Here is a 16,190-nt window from a genome sequence, read left to right on the forward strand (position 1 = left end):
TAACTTACTCCTAAATCCCTGCCTTCTCCAGACTCTTAAAAATTGGATAAGGATTAGGTTGAAACCCCAAGTAGCAGTTCCATAAGTGAGCTCCTGCCCTCATTGGCAAGATGATAAACACATGACAGAGGGATTTTTTAAAGAGATTATGAGAAGAAAAAGGATTGTGTACCACTGGCATATGGAATAAGAAAGATGTTTGAAAGTATCTGATGATAGAATCAGTGACAGCTGTGATCTCTGAGCACAATTAAATTACTACCACTGTCCATGACTGCTGTCAACACCATGTGAAAAGCAGTCATGTAACATAAGGTGCAAATTAATAATGTTTAGATTTGTTGCAAAAGCCTGGCACAAGTCAGGATTAAAGATAACATTAAACCCTTCAAACAGAATTTATCTTAAACTAAGCAGTGTCAATAATATAAATTCCAAGATAACCCTTTAATGCAGAGCAATAAAATCTTGAACATTTGAGATATTGAAAAAATAACAAATACCAAATAAATGCTTGAATGGCTAAATCTTTGTAAATAAGTTAAGATCTGAAATCTGTTCTGAAAGCACCCTGGCCTTCATGGGCAAAAAGGCTAGAGGGTCTTGAAAATCTTCAAATCTCAAACCTGAATAAAAATGTTCCAAGAACCTATTTTTTAAAAATAGACTAGAGATACACCTGAACTGCATTAAGCATTTGGTTTTGCTAATTTATAAGCAGTCTGATTTTTCATATAGAATAATTAATGTCTGATACATTTAATTCATATTGCATGTTTCCTCTCAGAAATACATCTGCTTTGTCTTCATGTGGCTGTGTATCCGCTTGAGAGTTAAGAAATATAATTTTTTGACCTTTATGTTTTTTGCAAAGTTTTGTCAAAATCAGCCAGTAGTTTTTTCCAGGCAGCAGTGATGAGCAAGACCTTAAAGGTCAGATGCACAGGGAGCCTGACCACTGAATTGTTTGTTCCTTACTGATGTTGAAATTCAGGTCATGCAGATACAGGAGGAAGTCCCTTCCCACTTTCTGCTAAAGCTGTAACCTGGATCATTACTCAGGAAGATCTGGGAAAGAAGCAAGAGAAATGGGATGCAATGCTGGCAAACAGAATCAAGAAAAGAAGGACCCTTGTGTTCTGCTTAACTTGCCCTATGCCAGATACGTTGTTGTCATGATGCCTACTGGGAGTAATCCTATTAGGCTTCAGGAAATAGGCTTACCCTGTTATCTGAAAATATTTGGGTGGCTCAAGCTCTCAAAGAGGTTCAAAGGGGAAGGTTTTTATTAAGAAGTTCTTTAGGCCTTAAACTAACACCTTTTCCCATAGTCACAACTTACTGCTAAACTGAACAAACCAGCACCTCCTTCTTGAGACCTGCAGGGAGAAAATATTTTGCATGAGAGTATGTGTGAGGAAGCCCATTGTCCCCCCAGACTGAACCCACTTTACACTTTCAGAGACGCTGTTTTGCCAGCAGTTCCCGTGTGTTCAGGGATGTATCCTGCAGCCAGAATGCTCTAACATGGATGGCAGTGCAAGGCTGCCAACTCTGGGACCATGTTATGGTAAGAAGGTTATTAGGGAGCGCTGCAATGAGGTGACAGGGATAGGAGGGGTCCAACTCTATGCTGTTGCTGTCAGCATGTAAAGGATGATTTTAAAAAGCCCAGTGAAATTGCAAATTAAACATAAAAATTTTGGTTTAGTCTCTGTTTGCCACATCTTCCCATTCTAAGCAAAAGACAGTATGGTGTAAGAAATATTTGTCACAAACAAAATCCACTCCAAATTTTGCTGTACTGCAGCAGCAAAGTTGTATAAAACTGCTAGATTTAAGACTTGCTACATCGTGTAGATTTATAGGATGAGTATTATGACCAGAGTGAAGACAGATTTACTTATCATTCTGCTAACATAGTTATGTACACTGGTTTTTCTCAGATTGAGTTTAATCAGATGCAGACAGGAAAAATAAATCCCTGCTTCTGCTCATATGCAAAAACAAGACAGGTAGTTCTAGGAGCAAAGATGCTTAAGCATGAGGGACTGTATACAGCAGAGGAGGTTACAGTAAATCAGGACTTTGACATTGGGCAAATAATTACTGGGAATAGTTCTCTGAACAATTATCAGGATGATCTGTTTGGTTTCTTAATATGCTGTAGAGACAAGGTTGAATAAAGAGGTTTGATATTTCAATACCTCCCTCCCATCTGAAGCAGTTGACTGACAGTTTGCAAAGCTGAATGGCAAATTCTGCTTATCTCGTGATGTTTAAGGAGCTGGTTTTGGTATGATTTTTCTTTCATTATACATGCAGATACCATGAGATACTTTGTGTTTGGGCATCTCTTTTATCTTTTCAATTTTGGGGATGGGAATTGGCCATATACAAAGTGAAGAATGAGATTTTTACTTCATAAAATGATGAGGTAACAAGAAGTAATAGGGCTTTATATTTCTTTTCAACTTCTGAAGAACTGCATGAGCAGTTTGTATTTTGTTTATTTATGCTCATTCAACTAATGTTAATTAACTTGACTGAATCTGCCTCTGAAAAATATAAACATCGCTTGTATCCAATGTGTAGAAAACTTAACAAACAGCAGCAGGAAGATAATTCCATCAAAAGATTTTCTCCCTTTGTTTGTTATGATATTGTCAACAGCTCTTGATGGAATTACCTCTTTAGATCTTTCTTCAGCCCACATATTACTACTTTCCAAAGATTGTTCAAAATATAATTAAAAATTGATACTGTTTATGTGCCTCATGTCAAAAATATAAAACAACCCTGTACATTCCAGAAATAAAGTATCTTCCTAGATGGGTATTTATTGTTTAATTCACTTGCCTAAATTTCATCTTACAAAACTCCTTCTTCTGATTGTTTATACGTTCTGTTAGGAATTTATAACTAGGTAATGACTTTCTGCTGTCCCTATCATGTCAGATTAAGTTTTGTATTCAGGAATAAGTGGAAACCAGAAGGGGTTCTGGCAAAGACTTATTCAGATCCTGTGGTGTGGATATGCAGATTTTGCAAGGTATATATAATTATCTTAAGGAATGTAAATCTTCCACTAGGTCATTTTTTTTTCCCCCACCGGGTCTAAAACCAAATTATTTCTTAAGGCACTTATGAAATCCGTGGAAGAATATGGAAATTAACTGACCTTGCAAAAATGCATTTTTCTTTAATTGTTCTCTTGAGCTAGCTGTATTTCCTGTAGCAGGATATAATTTTCTAATTAGATCGTCCTTTAAAATAAATTTCTAGCCTGAAAAAAAAATTCTTGCAAAGTGATACTGCATTAAAGCACATGCATAAATGCATTCCTATTCTTTTTAACTCTAAAAAATTTTCCTTTGAATATGCTGAGTGCACCCATTTTGAAATGTACATGGGATGATTTTCTACCTTAAAGACCTCAAAGTAATTTAGGATTAAGGCTTCAGCAATCACCTTGTTTCAGTGTGACAGGTGATGCATTACACTTGCTGAAGAAAAAGCACTGAAGTATGAGTCCATCTGGCTATGTTTTCATTTAACTATGAACATAGAATAGCTATAGGGAAATTTATGGCTTCTGCAAGTTTCTAGTTTGATTCAGGGCCTGGGCTTTGGCTCTTGTAGTCTGTGGAATAAAGGAAAGTATCCATTTTACAAATTCTGTGCCCTCTTGAATCTGTCTGTGAAGGGTCAGCATAGCTGTTTCATGAATAATGAGCAGTTGAGATCACAGTAGAAGATTTAAAAAGGATTAATTCATGTTGAATTGAACTTTAAGAGAAATTTTGCCAGCTGATATATTGGCATGCTAGTGAGGAGTTTAAGTAAAACTGTCCAATTATTTTCTTATCTCTTCCTCTTAATGAGCTAAGATGACATTTCTGTTCTCAAAAGTCAATTATGGAAGTAGCTATAAAATCTTTATATTCAGCTGAATCCTGCCTTACTCTCCTGAAACATGACCTGAAATATAGGTGCCAGAGAAGAGTTCATGGCAGCAGCCCAGAATGCTTCTTAATATGTGCTTCACTGGTGTGCTGTAGAGAAGTAATGAGCATCTGCATGGAGTATGTTGTGCAGGCTGAATTTTGCATTTTGTTCCCTGTTTTATGTATTTTACGTGTGTAGATGTAGCTTAAACACTGTCTTCCACTTGCAGGGCTTGACTTGAGTAAAGTAAAGGTGTACTGAGTTCAAACTTTCTACTGTGGACATATAGTTTAAGTCCTTTTCTTTGCTGTTACCTCTCCAGTCTTTCCTGCTTACCCTTTGGATGTAACTGCCTTTTTCTATTGATTACCTAGGGGATTAAATGCCGACCTTTTATTTCCTAACTCACATATAATGTAGATGCCTTGCACATCACTGACACCAAATGTCTTGCACCCCAGGTAGCTGTTCACCTCACAGGCACTTAAATCTATGGATTTTGTATTTTTAGAACACTGTAATTTAAATAGGTATCTAGTGTAACTGAGGATGACCAAGTCCTATCCACTGCTGTAGACTACTGTACCAGCATCTTATTTGGCAAACATGGAAGTGTGCTATACTAATCAAAGAAATTCCTGGTGTTTCTCATACATCTACTGTTTCTATGAAAAATTGTGTCTTGATATCCAGAGGCTCTAAGAAAGGGACAGGGAGACCTGCATCCTCTATGGATTCACTGACCTAAAACAATGAGCTGTGTGCAGGCAAAGAAAGGGGTAACACCTTACTGCTCACTGTTGATCTGCTCTTAGTATGGATTTGTAGATCCTCAAACATTCAGAAGTCGAGTTTTGGTTTAGCTCTGAATGTTACTCTTATGTCATGATCTCAGTTGTCTTATTTGTCCTCTAAGACCATTCCCCCCCAGCAGGAGAAATACACTTGGCACCACCCTGCATGTACCTGCCATGGCAGTGAGGGATTTGGAAGTGGTTAAAAGGGCTTCACAGTTTGAAAGCTCAAAGTTACTATAAAAAGCAAGTAAAGGTTGTTTTGCTAAGTGTGTTCGGATTCCTTGAATCACAACCCCATACAAAAGTCCCTGGGGGTATGTGAGTTTCATTTGCATTAGCAAGAATGTGACAAAGGGTTTCTCATTGCTAATCAAGTATGTGTGTCTACTGCTGTGGTCTAAAGCTCTTCAGGTGCAGTACAAAACATGTGACAAATACAGTGCTACTTTTCATTCAGCTCAAAACCTCCCCAGAGAGAACAGTCTGATTAAATGAATACTTTAAGAGGAAAGATTTTGGGTTTGTTTTCTAGACCTGTATGTTTGAAAGATGCGGCTCCTGCTTTTGCTTGCAAAAACGGGTAATGAACCAAAGAAACAATGCAAGCATCTTGTCAAATTGTGCAAGGACTGGATACATTGAAGGAACCATGATTTTCTGGTGTTCATGATAGAACATTGATTGGGGTCCTGTTGTGTCTGATGATCTTCTTGTGAAAAGTTTATTTTTTTGCATACTTAGGCGCTTGGCTGGAGGAAGTCTTAGAAATTAATGAAGTATGCCAATATTAAAACAAATTCCAGGCACCGACCCAGCTTAACCTACAAGACTTACTTTGACTTTAAAAGAACTTCAATGAGCTGGCAAGTTTAAGGGCATGTAGGAAAATGCTGAAAGTAGAAACAGGAAGGGTAGGTGAAACAATCATCATGTCTAAGTGCTCTGTCATGTCTTGTCTGCAGCTAGACTGCTTTGATTTTCTAAAACAAGTACTTTGAAAGGAGATTATTTTAGGTATCCATGGAACTAATACAGATTGTTGAAACCACTTCCTCTTGTCACATACCTTCATAATTCATTGTTCTCCTAATCCAGTGCATTTTTACTTTCAGGCATCATGCAAAAATCTAGAAAAATGTCTTGCATATTATCTGTGGGTCCTCATTATGTAGGCTATAGTCAAATTGTATCTTTGCCTAAAGCTGTATTACTTGCCTGCCTGATGTATTAAATAATGTCTTATTTTGTATAAAATATTCCTCATTTCGTTCAAATACTTAAGTTTGTGAACTCAAAAAAAAAAAAAAACCAACCAAAAAAACCCCAGATACTTGTGTAAAGCAAATGAATAAGTTTCATGAGCACAGCTGAGTGCAATTTATCTTTCCATTAGAGGATACTTGTTGGAATGTGTTTGTAATCTTTGTTCAGCTCTACATACTGATGTTAAGCACGGTGTTTTGCCTTCAGACACCTTGCTATTTCCAGAACATTATGCGGTAGAGAGGTCAATGAGGGGATTATATGGGGAGATCTTATCAGTACTAGCACACACTAATGAAAGTGAGACGAAGAGTGATTGTGGAAACTAACCAACTGTGTAGATAGCAAATTGTGGATTTCTCAGCTTTATGGAGTATTTGATATGGTCAAGGAAGTGAAATGTTGCTTGAAGCATTTGGAGCAATTTGTGAAGATCTGGGATGTGTGCAATATTCACAGCTACCTTTGCCAGTTAGTGACAATGTCTTGCATCAAAACAGGCAAGAATTGCTCAGATTTGAAAGTTGCAGGTTAGAATTAGGGGATGAGCTTTAGCTAGTGCAAAATTATCTCATTGGCAAAACTAGTACATCAAAGGGAAACACAGGTCTAAGGAGAAAGCATACTGTCAAAGTTTCTGCGAAGAATCTGGGCAAAGTCAGAGCACATGGGTATGTTTTTGGATGAAAGCTATAACATAGTGGCCATAATTTTAACCATTTGTTAAAATGTATTTGTCTCCATTTTACAGATGTAAAGCTGAGGTACAGCAATAGTAAGGCTACAAAAGAGGTGCTGGGTTTTGGCATGCAATTTCAGTTGACAGTAACCTAGATTTTAAGGTATCCCTGCAGCAAAATCTAGGCTCAAAGCACGTATTTCCATGCATTACATCTTTGCAAGTCGAATGCAAACCATTAAATTAGAAGCTCTTAACTGGTGTCCAGATTATTTTAAAAGGTTGGTTAAAGCAGTCACCTTGCAAATTGCTGGGAGTCTGGCACACCCAGGGCCTTCAATCAGGCTTCATATGGTCCCTTTTGTTAGAGAACTGTCAACTTCTTTCAATGAAGATAGAAGGCATCTTCCCTTAATGCTAAATTCAGATTCATCCCTAAAGCAGACCTCTTACAAGCACTAAATTAAGCATTTTTAGAGAAAAAAAAAAAATATGTTATTGTTTTAACAAACACTGTGATGTTATATGCATTTGCAATGAGTGCAGTGACTACTGGGCTGTTTGCTTGTTCTCTGCTGATTTGAACCCAAACAAAGCAGAATGAGCTGAGCTTCTGAAAATAAAAATCTGTCAGGTACATGCAAGCAATGATTTTGAAGACACTTATGAATTATCCAGATTTAAGAAGATTTCTCTTAGAAATAGCAAAATTCATATCCTTAATGCAAATATTATGTCTTGCTGAATATCAAGATTATTTTCCAGATCCTCTTGGGATCCAGGGGTTTGTCAAAGGAAAAGTTTCCAGAACTTGTCAAAACAATGCATATTTCTCTTAGTTTCAGTCTCCCAGATAGGTGAACACCATTTGCTGATATTTTCTCTTAAATCAGCCTAAGTCTGACACCAAGAAAAACAAAGAAAATTCTGTCAACATTATAAGTAGTTAAAATGTGGTTTTTAACAGCAGAGTAGTGTAGTGCCTTAATGAGCAGCAGTGCTAATCTGACCTGCTATAGACTCTGTAGAATGTGTGAAAAAGAGAAAAGTAAATGAAAAATAAAATAAAAAATGAAAGATGAATCTCAGCCAGTGTACTAAAATATAAATGAACATTATTTTAATGAAGGGTAGAAGGAACAAGAGCTAAAATTAGTTTGCTGCAGACTCCCAGAAATGGATTTTCAATCTCAAAGTGATGCACAATAATTTTATCAGATAGTTTTGTCATGACTTTACTAGTTTAAAGGATACATTAATATGAATAATCAAGAATTTTTTTACAAATTATTAGCAAGGTGTTTTCAATATCAAAATATACTTTCTGATAGCAGTTCTACTATCTAGTTTTGGGAAAGACGTCTGTAAAAGTAGAAACAGTAAATACTGAAATACAAAAACTCAGCTGCATGACCAAGTTAAAACAACTCTGGATAATACATTAAAATATGTAAAAACAACAGTCTTCATTGCCAAAGGGGTAGCTGTTATTGTCTGTTCTGTTGGAATTTATGGGGTTTTACTATGTCTTTTCAAAAGGCTGGTATAAAACATTGTGTCAAGTAGGCATCAGTTTCTGGCACAGTCCTTAGAATATGCCAGAAAGAAAGTGGGTTCCAATATTCCTGTTTTTTTAGCCATACTGAATATTGTCAGAAATTTTGGTGTATGAAAGCCCCCAAATTTATAAAGCATCTCAAGCACATATCATAAGAGGAAAAAAAAAAAAAAATCCAGGCAAATAGGGTGATGATTCTGAAAGGTCAGTAGTAGAGATGTCAGAATGATCTTCTATACAACTTGCAAGATGGCCATGAGTGTTCCCCAAACCCACTAATAATCCACTGGTGAGTGAGGTGTGCTGAGTGTGAAACACCACAGAGAAGCCATAAAAGAACACATTATCACAGTAATATTTACCTGAAAACTTTGGCTGTTGAGAACATAGTTAAATTTTGTGAATCAGCTGAACTATTTCAGGATTTATAAAATGTAAATTCTCTTACAGAGAAAAATGAGCACAAAATTAAGTATGAAAAATTAAAATAGAGCATAATAACAAAGGGACATGGGGAAAGAGGATAAAATTTTATCCCCAGGGTCTTAGGTAGACTCAGAAAACTAATGGTCAAATATTATTTGACATGAATGTCATATGTTAAAAGCTCATGTTCCTTCTGGAAGTATCTAATATATATCTTTTTGGATTTGGTTTATTTTTTTTTCTCTTTTTTAAAGAGCAGCTTTTAATGAGGTAATACTACCTTTTCTACAACTTAATCACATTTATATTGTTTATATTTTTATCCAACCCTATGGTTCTCAGTCTTAACATTGTTCTAAAGGTATATTCCCATGTGGTACACAGAGTTTTATTATAATGGCTTTTCGTCATCAGTGAAATTATGCATCACATTAGAAGTGAAAAACACAGAAGACCTAAATGACTAGTGCTTCAGAGATGGTTCTTAGATGGATGTGGACAGACTATTATGTATGACATTATAATTTCATTATTAAATCATTCATGTGTTTATCACCTGGAAATGTAGCAGAAGACATATTTATTTGTAGTCGTTGTACCCAGTGGTGGAAAGTGGAGCACTGTAATAAACTCTTGCCCTCTGAAATATGTTTATCTTGTCACTGAGCTGGCTTACTAATGTGATTTTCTACCTTTTACAAAAGAAAGGTAATGCTTGCAGCAGTTGCTATGATACAAGACTAGCACACATTTTGTTCCATGCAGCTCCCTGTCACTGCTGCTGTCTCCCAAAACTCCAAATGTAAAATAAGGACTCACAGTTATTTTTCTTGTTTGCTCTTAATGACTAGTGCCAATAGTACTGAGCTTTAATTTAATTAGGGGATTGAATTGCATTTTTTTTCTAAAAATCATCTTATCAATCTACAGCAAAACAAGGACTAAATGCACTGTCATATACTGGGGACTTTATCAGCAGTTGTAAACACCTAGTATTGTCTTGCTAGATGTTACATATCTAGAAGAGGCTTTATCAACCCTCTCCCCTCTAAGAGAGGAAAAGACAAAAAGAGGCACCTTCAGTGGACAGTTTATCCCACAAACCTGAGACATTTTAAGCCAGGATGAATTACCTCCTGGAGGAGGCTACTTTTTTAATACTGGTTGGAGAGGACACCTAGATAACTTAAATGAGATTCCTTTTATATACCTAAAATTTTAAGAGATTAATCCCACTGAAAGTGATAAGTTGATTTTTTTTCAAATTTTTGGCCTGTGAATAATCCAAAACAAGATTAACAGATGGAGATGCAGCAAAATACTGGAAGTATAATGCTGTATATAGCAATAAAATAAAAGTAAAAATGTAATGCCATAGAGAAGCAATTCTGTAGAGCAAAGTCTGAGAAATACATCTCAACCTCCCTTCCATGAAAAAGGCTTCTGTGAGAGTTGGTAATGACATTTCTGTAAGAGCAGCCTCTCTCTCATTTGCATCCTTTGCCTCAGTCTCCCAAAGCAAAACAGACTGTGTTTTTTCAGAGAAGTATAATGTATTCTCTTTCAACTCCAGTGACTGTATTCTCAGAGATCCCTCTTTTGATGACATTGCACCAGCTAGACAGATGCTGAAGACAAGAAAATAAAACTTTAGAAAATACTGGCTTCTTGCTGACACTGGATTAGTCTGCAGAAAAGATACTCCTTTTAATTTTATGTAGTCTGGCAATTCATCAAGTCTTCTCTAAGATATTAATATTTTTTTTTACTAGTGATATTAGGTAAGCTTAATGGATTTCCCTGCCGGTGTACTGAATGTGATTGCAATTGCAATGAAGCATAAAACAAACTATTTTAATGACTTGTACTTAGGCCTGATGGTAATTTTTTTTAAGGATACCTGCATCTTTCATTAATTGAACAAGCAACCTCTTGACTGCAAGTGGATAATTAATTTAAAAGTCTGAAGAACAATATTCATTGTACCTTAGGAAACATTACTGAAAAGTTTCTGGTAAATCATTTGAAAAATAAGTAATCACATGTATTGATTTTGAGATGCCTTCTGCCTGTTGAGACACAGTATGTAAAGTAGATGTGCTCCTTTCTCTGCAGCTGGGATGACAGCAGCTCAGTTAGCAGTGGCCTCAGTGACACTCTTGACAACCTCAGCACAGATGACTTGAATACCACCTCATCTGTCAGCTCTTATTCCAACATAACAGCCTCTTCAAGGAAGAACACTCATGCCCAGGTAAGTAGCTTTGCTGCCATTTGTTGCAACACCCCCATGCAGGATAGAAAAAGTTTGGTATCAATGCCTCTAAAAAAATTAATATCTTTCAAAATCCTCTATTACACCTGAATGCAGGAAGCCATAGACTCCATTGATCCAGCCTTGAGCTGTGAGCTGACGTTCCAAATTCCCTTCTCCCAGGGCATGCGTCACTGCTGAAGGTGCTGGCTGGATGAGACCCAGCTCTGCCCACTCTGGGGGAGCCCCACTGGTCCCAGCCCCTACTGCACACTAACACAAAACAAATACAATACGATTGGATCTGTGATCATGGATTTCTACTCACTTCAGCTCATTTGGAGTATCTCTTTCAACAGATAACACAATAAAAAATTCACTTTCCGTGTCAAACTACGACACTGGGGAAGAAACATACAGGCTGTACTGTCCTTTCAAACGGCAGAGATTGTCTTCTCCCCACTTAGATCCAGGGATGAAGGTGACAATGCAGTGTCAAAATAGAGTTCTTAATATCATACAACACAAACTATATACATCATACATATTTGTGTGTGAATCTGTGTATGTAAAGTTCTTGTGGTGGGTATCCAAGCATTTCTTTCCAGCTCCCCTTAAAATTGTATGTGATAGAGAAGTCAATACAGAACTTGCAGGACTTGGTTCCATCCAAAAAAGAAATAAAACCAGAAAAGTTTGTCTCAATAGGAAAGTATTCTCTGCCATGTCATCTCCTGTTCACTAGCAGGGAACTTTGAGACTGAACACTCAGCACAGGGGAAGAGTGGCTGCCTCCAGCGATTTGATGTCAAGTATGCAGGACACAAGAGTGACACTTCTGATTCCATTTAGACTCCTGCAGGCAGCCAGTGTCTGCAATTCAGAGGTCTGTTTTGTCGATGTAGATTTCAGCAGACTCTGTGAGCAGGAGAAAATACATATTTGTAATTTCCCCCAGACAATAGGGAAATATGGTTACTTTGGGAATGAAAATTACTTTAATCTCCAGCAGGACAGATACCAGACCAATGCTGTATTCATGCAAAGGTAGTCACTGAAATGCCAATGTTCTTCAGCCCTTATCATTGTCTTTCCCACTCCATCGGGGACTTTCATGGTTGCTAACTGGAGATCAGCCTCTGCCCTTTCACATCAACAATGATGGCCAGTTAGTTCTGGCTTACTTGTTCACTGCGTAGTCATCAGGATTGGGAAAACTCGGGCTGATTTTTTAACTCTTTGTAGTTTTGTATTTTTTTTTCCATTTAGATTATCTCATGTTCTAGCTGCTCTATAATACGCCTCTGTTTTATTTACAAATTTTTCATCAATAGACAGAAATGCAGTTCATGTTCAAATTGTAATTTCTTTGCAGAGTTTCTTTACATTATGAAAACTAGGAAAATACCTTTGTCAGTTATGCCCTTACCAGGCACATTAAGCAGAATTCACTGTATTCCATGCTAGCTGGCAATCTCAGTCAGAAGTTAGGATGAACAGAATACTCATTTTGCCAGCTATTTTTCAGATCTTAGATACACTGCAAAACAGACTTTATCAGCCTTTTTAAGTGATTGGAGCAGTAAGGACTGAATATAGACTGAGACAGAAATTGTGTATTTTATTGTTGTTTTCTTATTACAAGACTTATAATGGTGAAGAGAGGCTTTTAGAAAGTATTGTACTACTTTTTTTTTTTTACATTAAGTAGTTTACTTTAAAAATGTATGACTGTATGGTTACAGTCATTCTTTTATGGTAAAATGTCTGTGAGCATGTTATTAAAAGTTACACAGATTGTAACAATAACTTAAATGTAAACTTGCTTTTGAAGGACCCTGCAATATTATTGTAGATATTTTTGCTTGGGCTTTCTTTCCATTAATCCTTACCCATAATCTGTGCTAGCATGTCCAAAGCACATACATAATTATGGAAATGTAGAGAGCTTTTGCCTTTTGTACGCCTCAGCTGACAAATATGTAAACAGGAACTGATTATTCTGTCGGTCATGTAATCGGTATTAATCCTCCTCATGGCAGCAGTGCCTAGGAAACAGCCACAGAGGGGTCTGTGTGGGGAAGGAGCTGTGACAGCACAGGATAAGAAATAGCCTGTCCCTCAATGAGATCCATTTTGCAGCCCCTCTTAGGCTGGTGATACCTGAGAGCAGCACCATATATTTGCTGTTAAAAAGAGGCAGAGGTGAGCAGGAGTGGTGAGAGGGTGATATGCAAATAAGTCTTTAGACTGAGGTCAGGAGGCTGCAGAAAAACACAGAAGGGAGGGTTGCACCCAACAGCCTGTCAGCACAAAGAACACCAGTCTTGTCAAACACAGCGAGCAGGGTCAATCTGTTTCTATTTAAGCCACTTTCACAGCTTCTACAGTGTCTTCTTGGACTGCTCCTTCAGCACTCCCTTATCAGCATGCCTCAGGGAAAGCAGATGCCACAGGGGGATTAGATCCTCACTGGTGCATCCTCCACATGGGTCTCAGTTTCAGAGGGAGCATGAGCCCAGCTGGTTGCCTTCACACCATGGATGAGTAGTGCTGGCATAAGACTCTCTTCTAAGCCTCTCTTCTGTTCTGTTGGCTGATACAGATAGAGAGAGTTTCTTGCTGGAAACAATTAATTTCTGTGGAAACAGACCAGTAGAAAAGCCATCAGCTGTAGCACAAATATTTTTGGAGAAGATGCTATCCTTGCTCACTGGTGGCACATCGTACTCTGTTCTGCTGAAAAAATATTCCTAATCCAGTCACTGGAAGCCTTGGGTAGGAAATAGCAAGAAGACAGACTGAGATGATTTTAGAAGTATATTCAGGAATTTGCTCACCCAAGCTTTTAGTAAAACCTCTCAGCAGTGATTCGCTTCTGAAATTCAGACTGAATTGAAGAACGTTAGGGTATCACCACTGATTATTAGAGTGAATTACATTTCACTTTATTAGTTTATCTATAAAGGAAGGGGATTAAATATTTTTCAAATAAAAGAAAGAGAAATGTCATCCCCAAATGGCTATATTTTGTATGTTTTTAAACTTTTGGAATCAGGATGCTAATGTTTTAGAAGGAAAGTTTCTGTGGCCCTTGCCACAAATAGACCAAATCCTCCTACCCTACTATGATTTAAGAAATCAGCAAATAACGGAGATGCTGGGACTGACCATTTTTCACGCAAATCTCTTGTAGCTGAAGACAGACTCAGAGAAGCGCTCAGTTACAGACAGTGAAACTTGGGGCAGCACTGAAGAGCTGAAGAAGCCAGAGGAAGACTTTGACAGCAGCGTAGACAGCAGTGGCAAGTGGAAGGGCCTTCCCTCAGGGCTGTCTGAAGAGTCAGAGAAGGGGGGACAGAAAACATCTCTGTCCGTATCACAGACCGGATCTTGGAGGAGAGGCATGACTGCACAAGTAGGAACAACTCAGTCCAGGCACAAAGCAGGAACAAGTGCACTCAAGACCCCAGGTGGGAAATTTTGCTAGTTCAGATTACAGTGGTCTTAAAAAAATTGATGGATGTTAAATATGTATACGTACTATATGCTTATTGTTCTCTACTTCCATAAATGACTGGAAGCTCAGATTGTAATATTATAATAACTTTTTCATTTCTGTAATTGTTAGTTTTCTACATGTATAATAATAATTTGTTAAGTACACATGGGTGCATCTGTAACAAAAAATGTGATTGCATTTTGTTGTGCTATCATCTGTGTATGTTAACATCTGTTAATTCTTAGACGTATTTTTGGACTCATCTGTGCCTTACCCTTATTCTCTAGAAAAACCTACCTTTGATAATTCAATGTATGCAAAGAAATGGCCAAATATTAGAAGCTGAGTCAAAAAGATTTAATATCCAAAGGAGGGAAATCCAAATTATATTTTTAGTTGCTTCTGAACTAAAGTTGGATTATCACATTCCACATACCATGAGTATTTTACAGATCACTATTAAGCAATAAAAAAAAATTTTTTTAAAGTATTTTCACACACTTTCGGTGCTAAATGCCCTCTTATGTAATTTGAAAGACCTCTTAGAAGTAGTAACTGCTTCTGCAATCTAGTTTTGACGCAAAAAATCCAAAGCTGGTGAAAATAGATAACTATTAAAACCATCTAATCCTAATCCATCATTTTACTAAGGAACTGTGTATTCTCAGTGGAAGATTTTCTGGGTCTTTTTCATGGCCTGATAAAACAGTGCATGCTTCCACCCCTGTAAAGGCGACTAGCAAAGATCTCCTCAGAATAAATTCCTACCCTTTGTGAATGCCTTTTGTTTCTTTGTAATTTGGAACTGCCAAACATTGATCAGTCTCTGGTCCATGAGATCCCTGAGGAGCACTGCCATGGTGGATACACTGCCATATGGATACAGGGACTATACCCCTCTAATAGCAATTAGAAGTGGAGATACTAAAAGGTTTGCTGCACAAAGGTTTGCTAAGCTTTCCAGATCTGTTTTGTGATAACGCAGCCACTGTGCAACAAAGAATTGAGGCCTTAACTACTAATGAGCTGTATGTTTGCTGGGTCAGAGTCTGATTGGTATCATGGAATGTGCATTTGTTTGTGTAGCATAAAATAAAATAAAAAACGGGATAAAAACATGAGTGGAATTAGTTCTGCTTTGCAGGTGTTACTCTTTATTACATTTTAGTTTCTTAAGAGAAATTAGGTCATCCACTTCCAAGGCTTCCATAGTTACATCAAGAGTAAACTAAAAAAATTGTTATGTTTTAGGAGTTATTAGTGGTATACAATAGATCCTTAGAGATAAATTAGAATTGAAATGGCAATTTTTATCTATTGTAAAACAATAGATAAAAGAAAGTACTTCCTGGTATAGCAGAACATCTTACTTCATCGTTTCTGCATGTTACAATAAGGTTTTATAAAAGATGGAAGAAATTTATAAATATATCTTATATAGTCACAAGCCATCCACAGGACTGAAGAAAACCTCTCAAAAAAACAAAAATCTTGAGAAGCCATCAAGGATACGACAAAGACTAATTAACTTGTGTAATTGGTATTGTTACAAATCAAGACGATTCGTTCCATAACATAATCTCTCCCTAATAATTTTGTGTAACTAAAACCAGAACAAACTTAGTCATACGGTAAAAAGATGTAATCAGTGAAAACCAAAGAACTCTATAACTACTACTTGTTTCTACACTCATAATTGATGTCATACTTCAGGAGATGTTTATTACATGTAATGTTCTATTTTCAAGTATTATTTCTTTCAT

General features: G+C 37.0%; 1 protein-coding gene across 16 annotated transcripts in view; it reads left to right on the forward strand.

The window, feature by feature from the left end:
- Nucleotides 1–16,190, forward strand: part of NAV3 (neuron navigator 3) — a 514,050-nt gene that overhangs the window by 438,874 nt on the left and 58,986 nt on the right. For all 16 annotated transcript variants that reach the window (XM_077783528.1, XM_077783533.1, XM_077783527.1 and 13 more), the window contains 2 exons: nucleotides 10,787–10,925; nucleotides 14,122–14,398. In XM_077783528.1, the coding sequence (XP_077639654.1) occupies nucleotides 10,787–10,925; nucleotides 14,122–14,398 (416 nt within the window). The remainder of the gene's footprint in view (nucleotides 1–10,786; nucleotides 10,926–14,121; nucleotides 14,399–16,190) is intronic.

The sequence above is a fragment of the Lonchura striata genome, chromosome 5 (genome assembly GCF_046129695.1).
Source record: "Lonchura striata isolate bLonStr1 chromosome 5, bLonStr1.mat, whole genome shotgun sequence".
NCBI classification, from domain to species: Eukaryota; Metazoa; Chordata; class Aves; order Passeriformes; family Estrildidae; genus Lonchura; species Lonchura striata.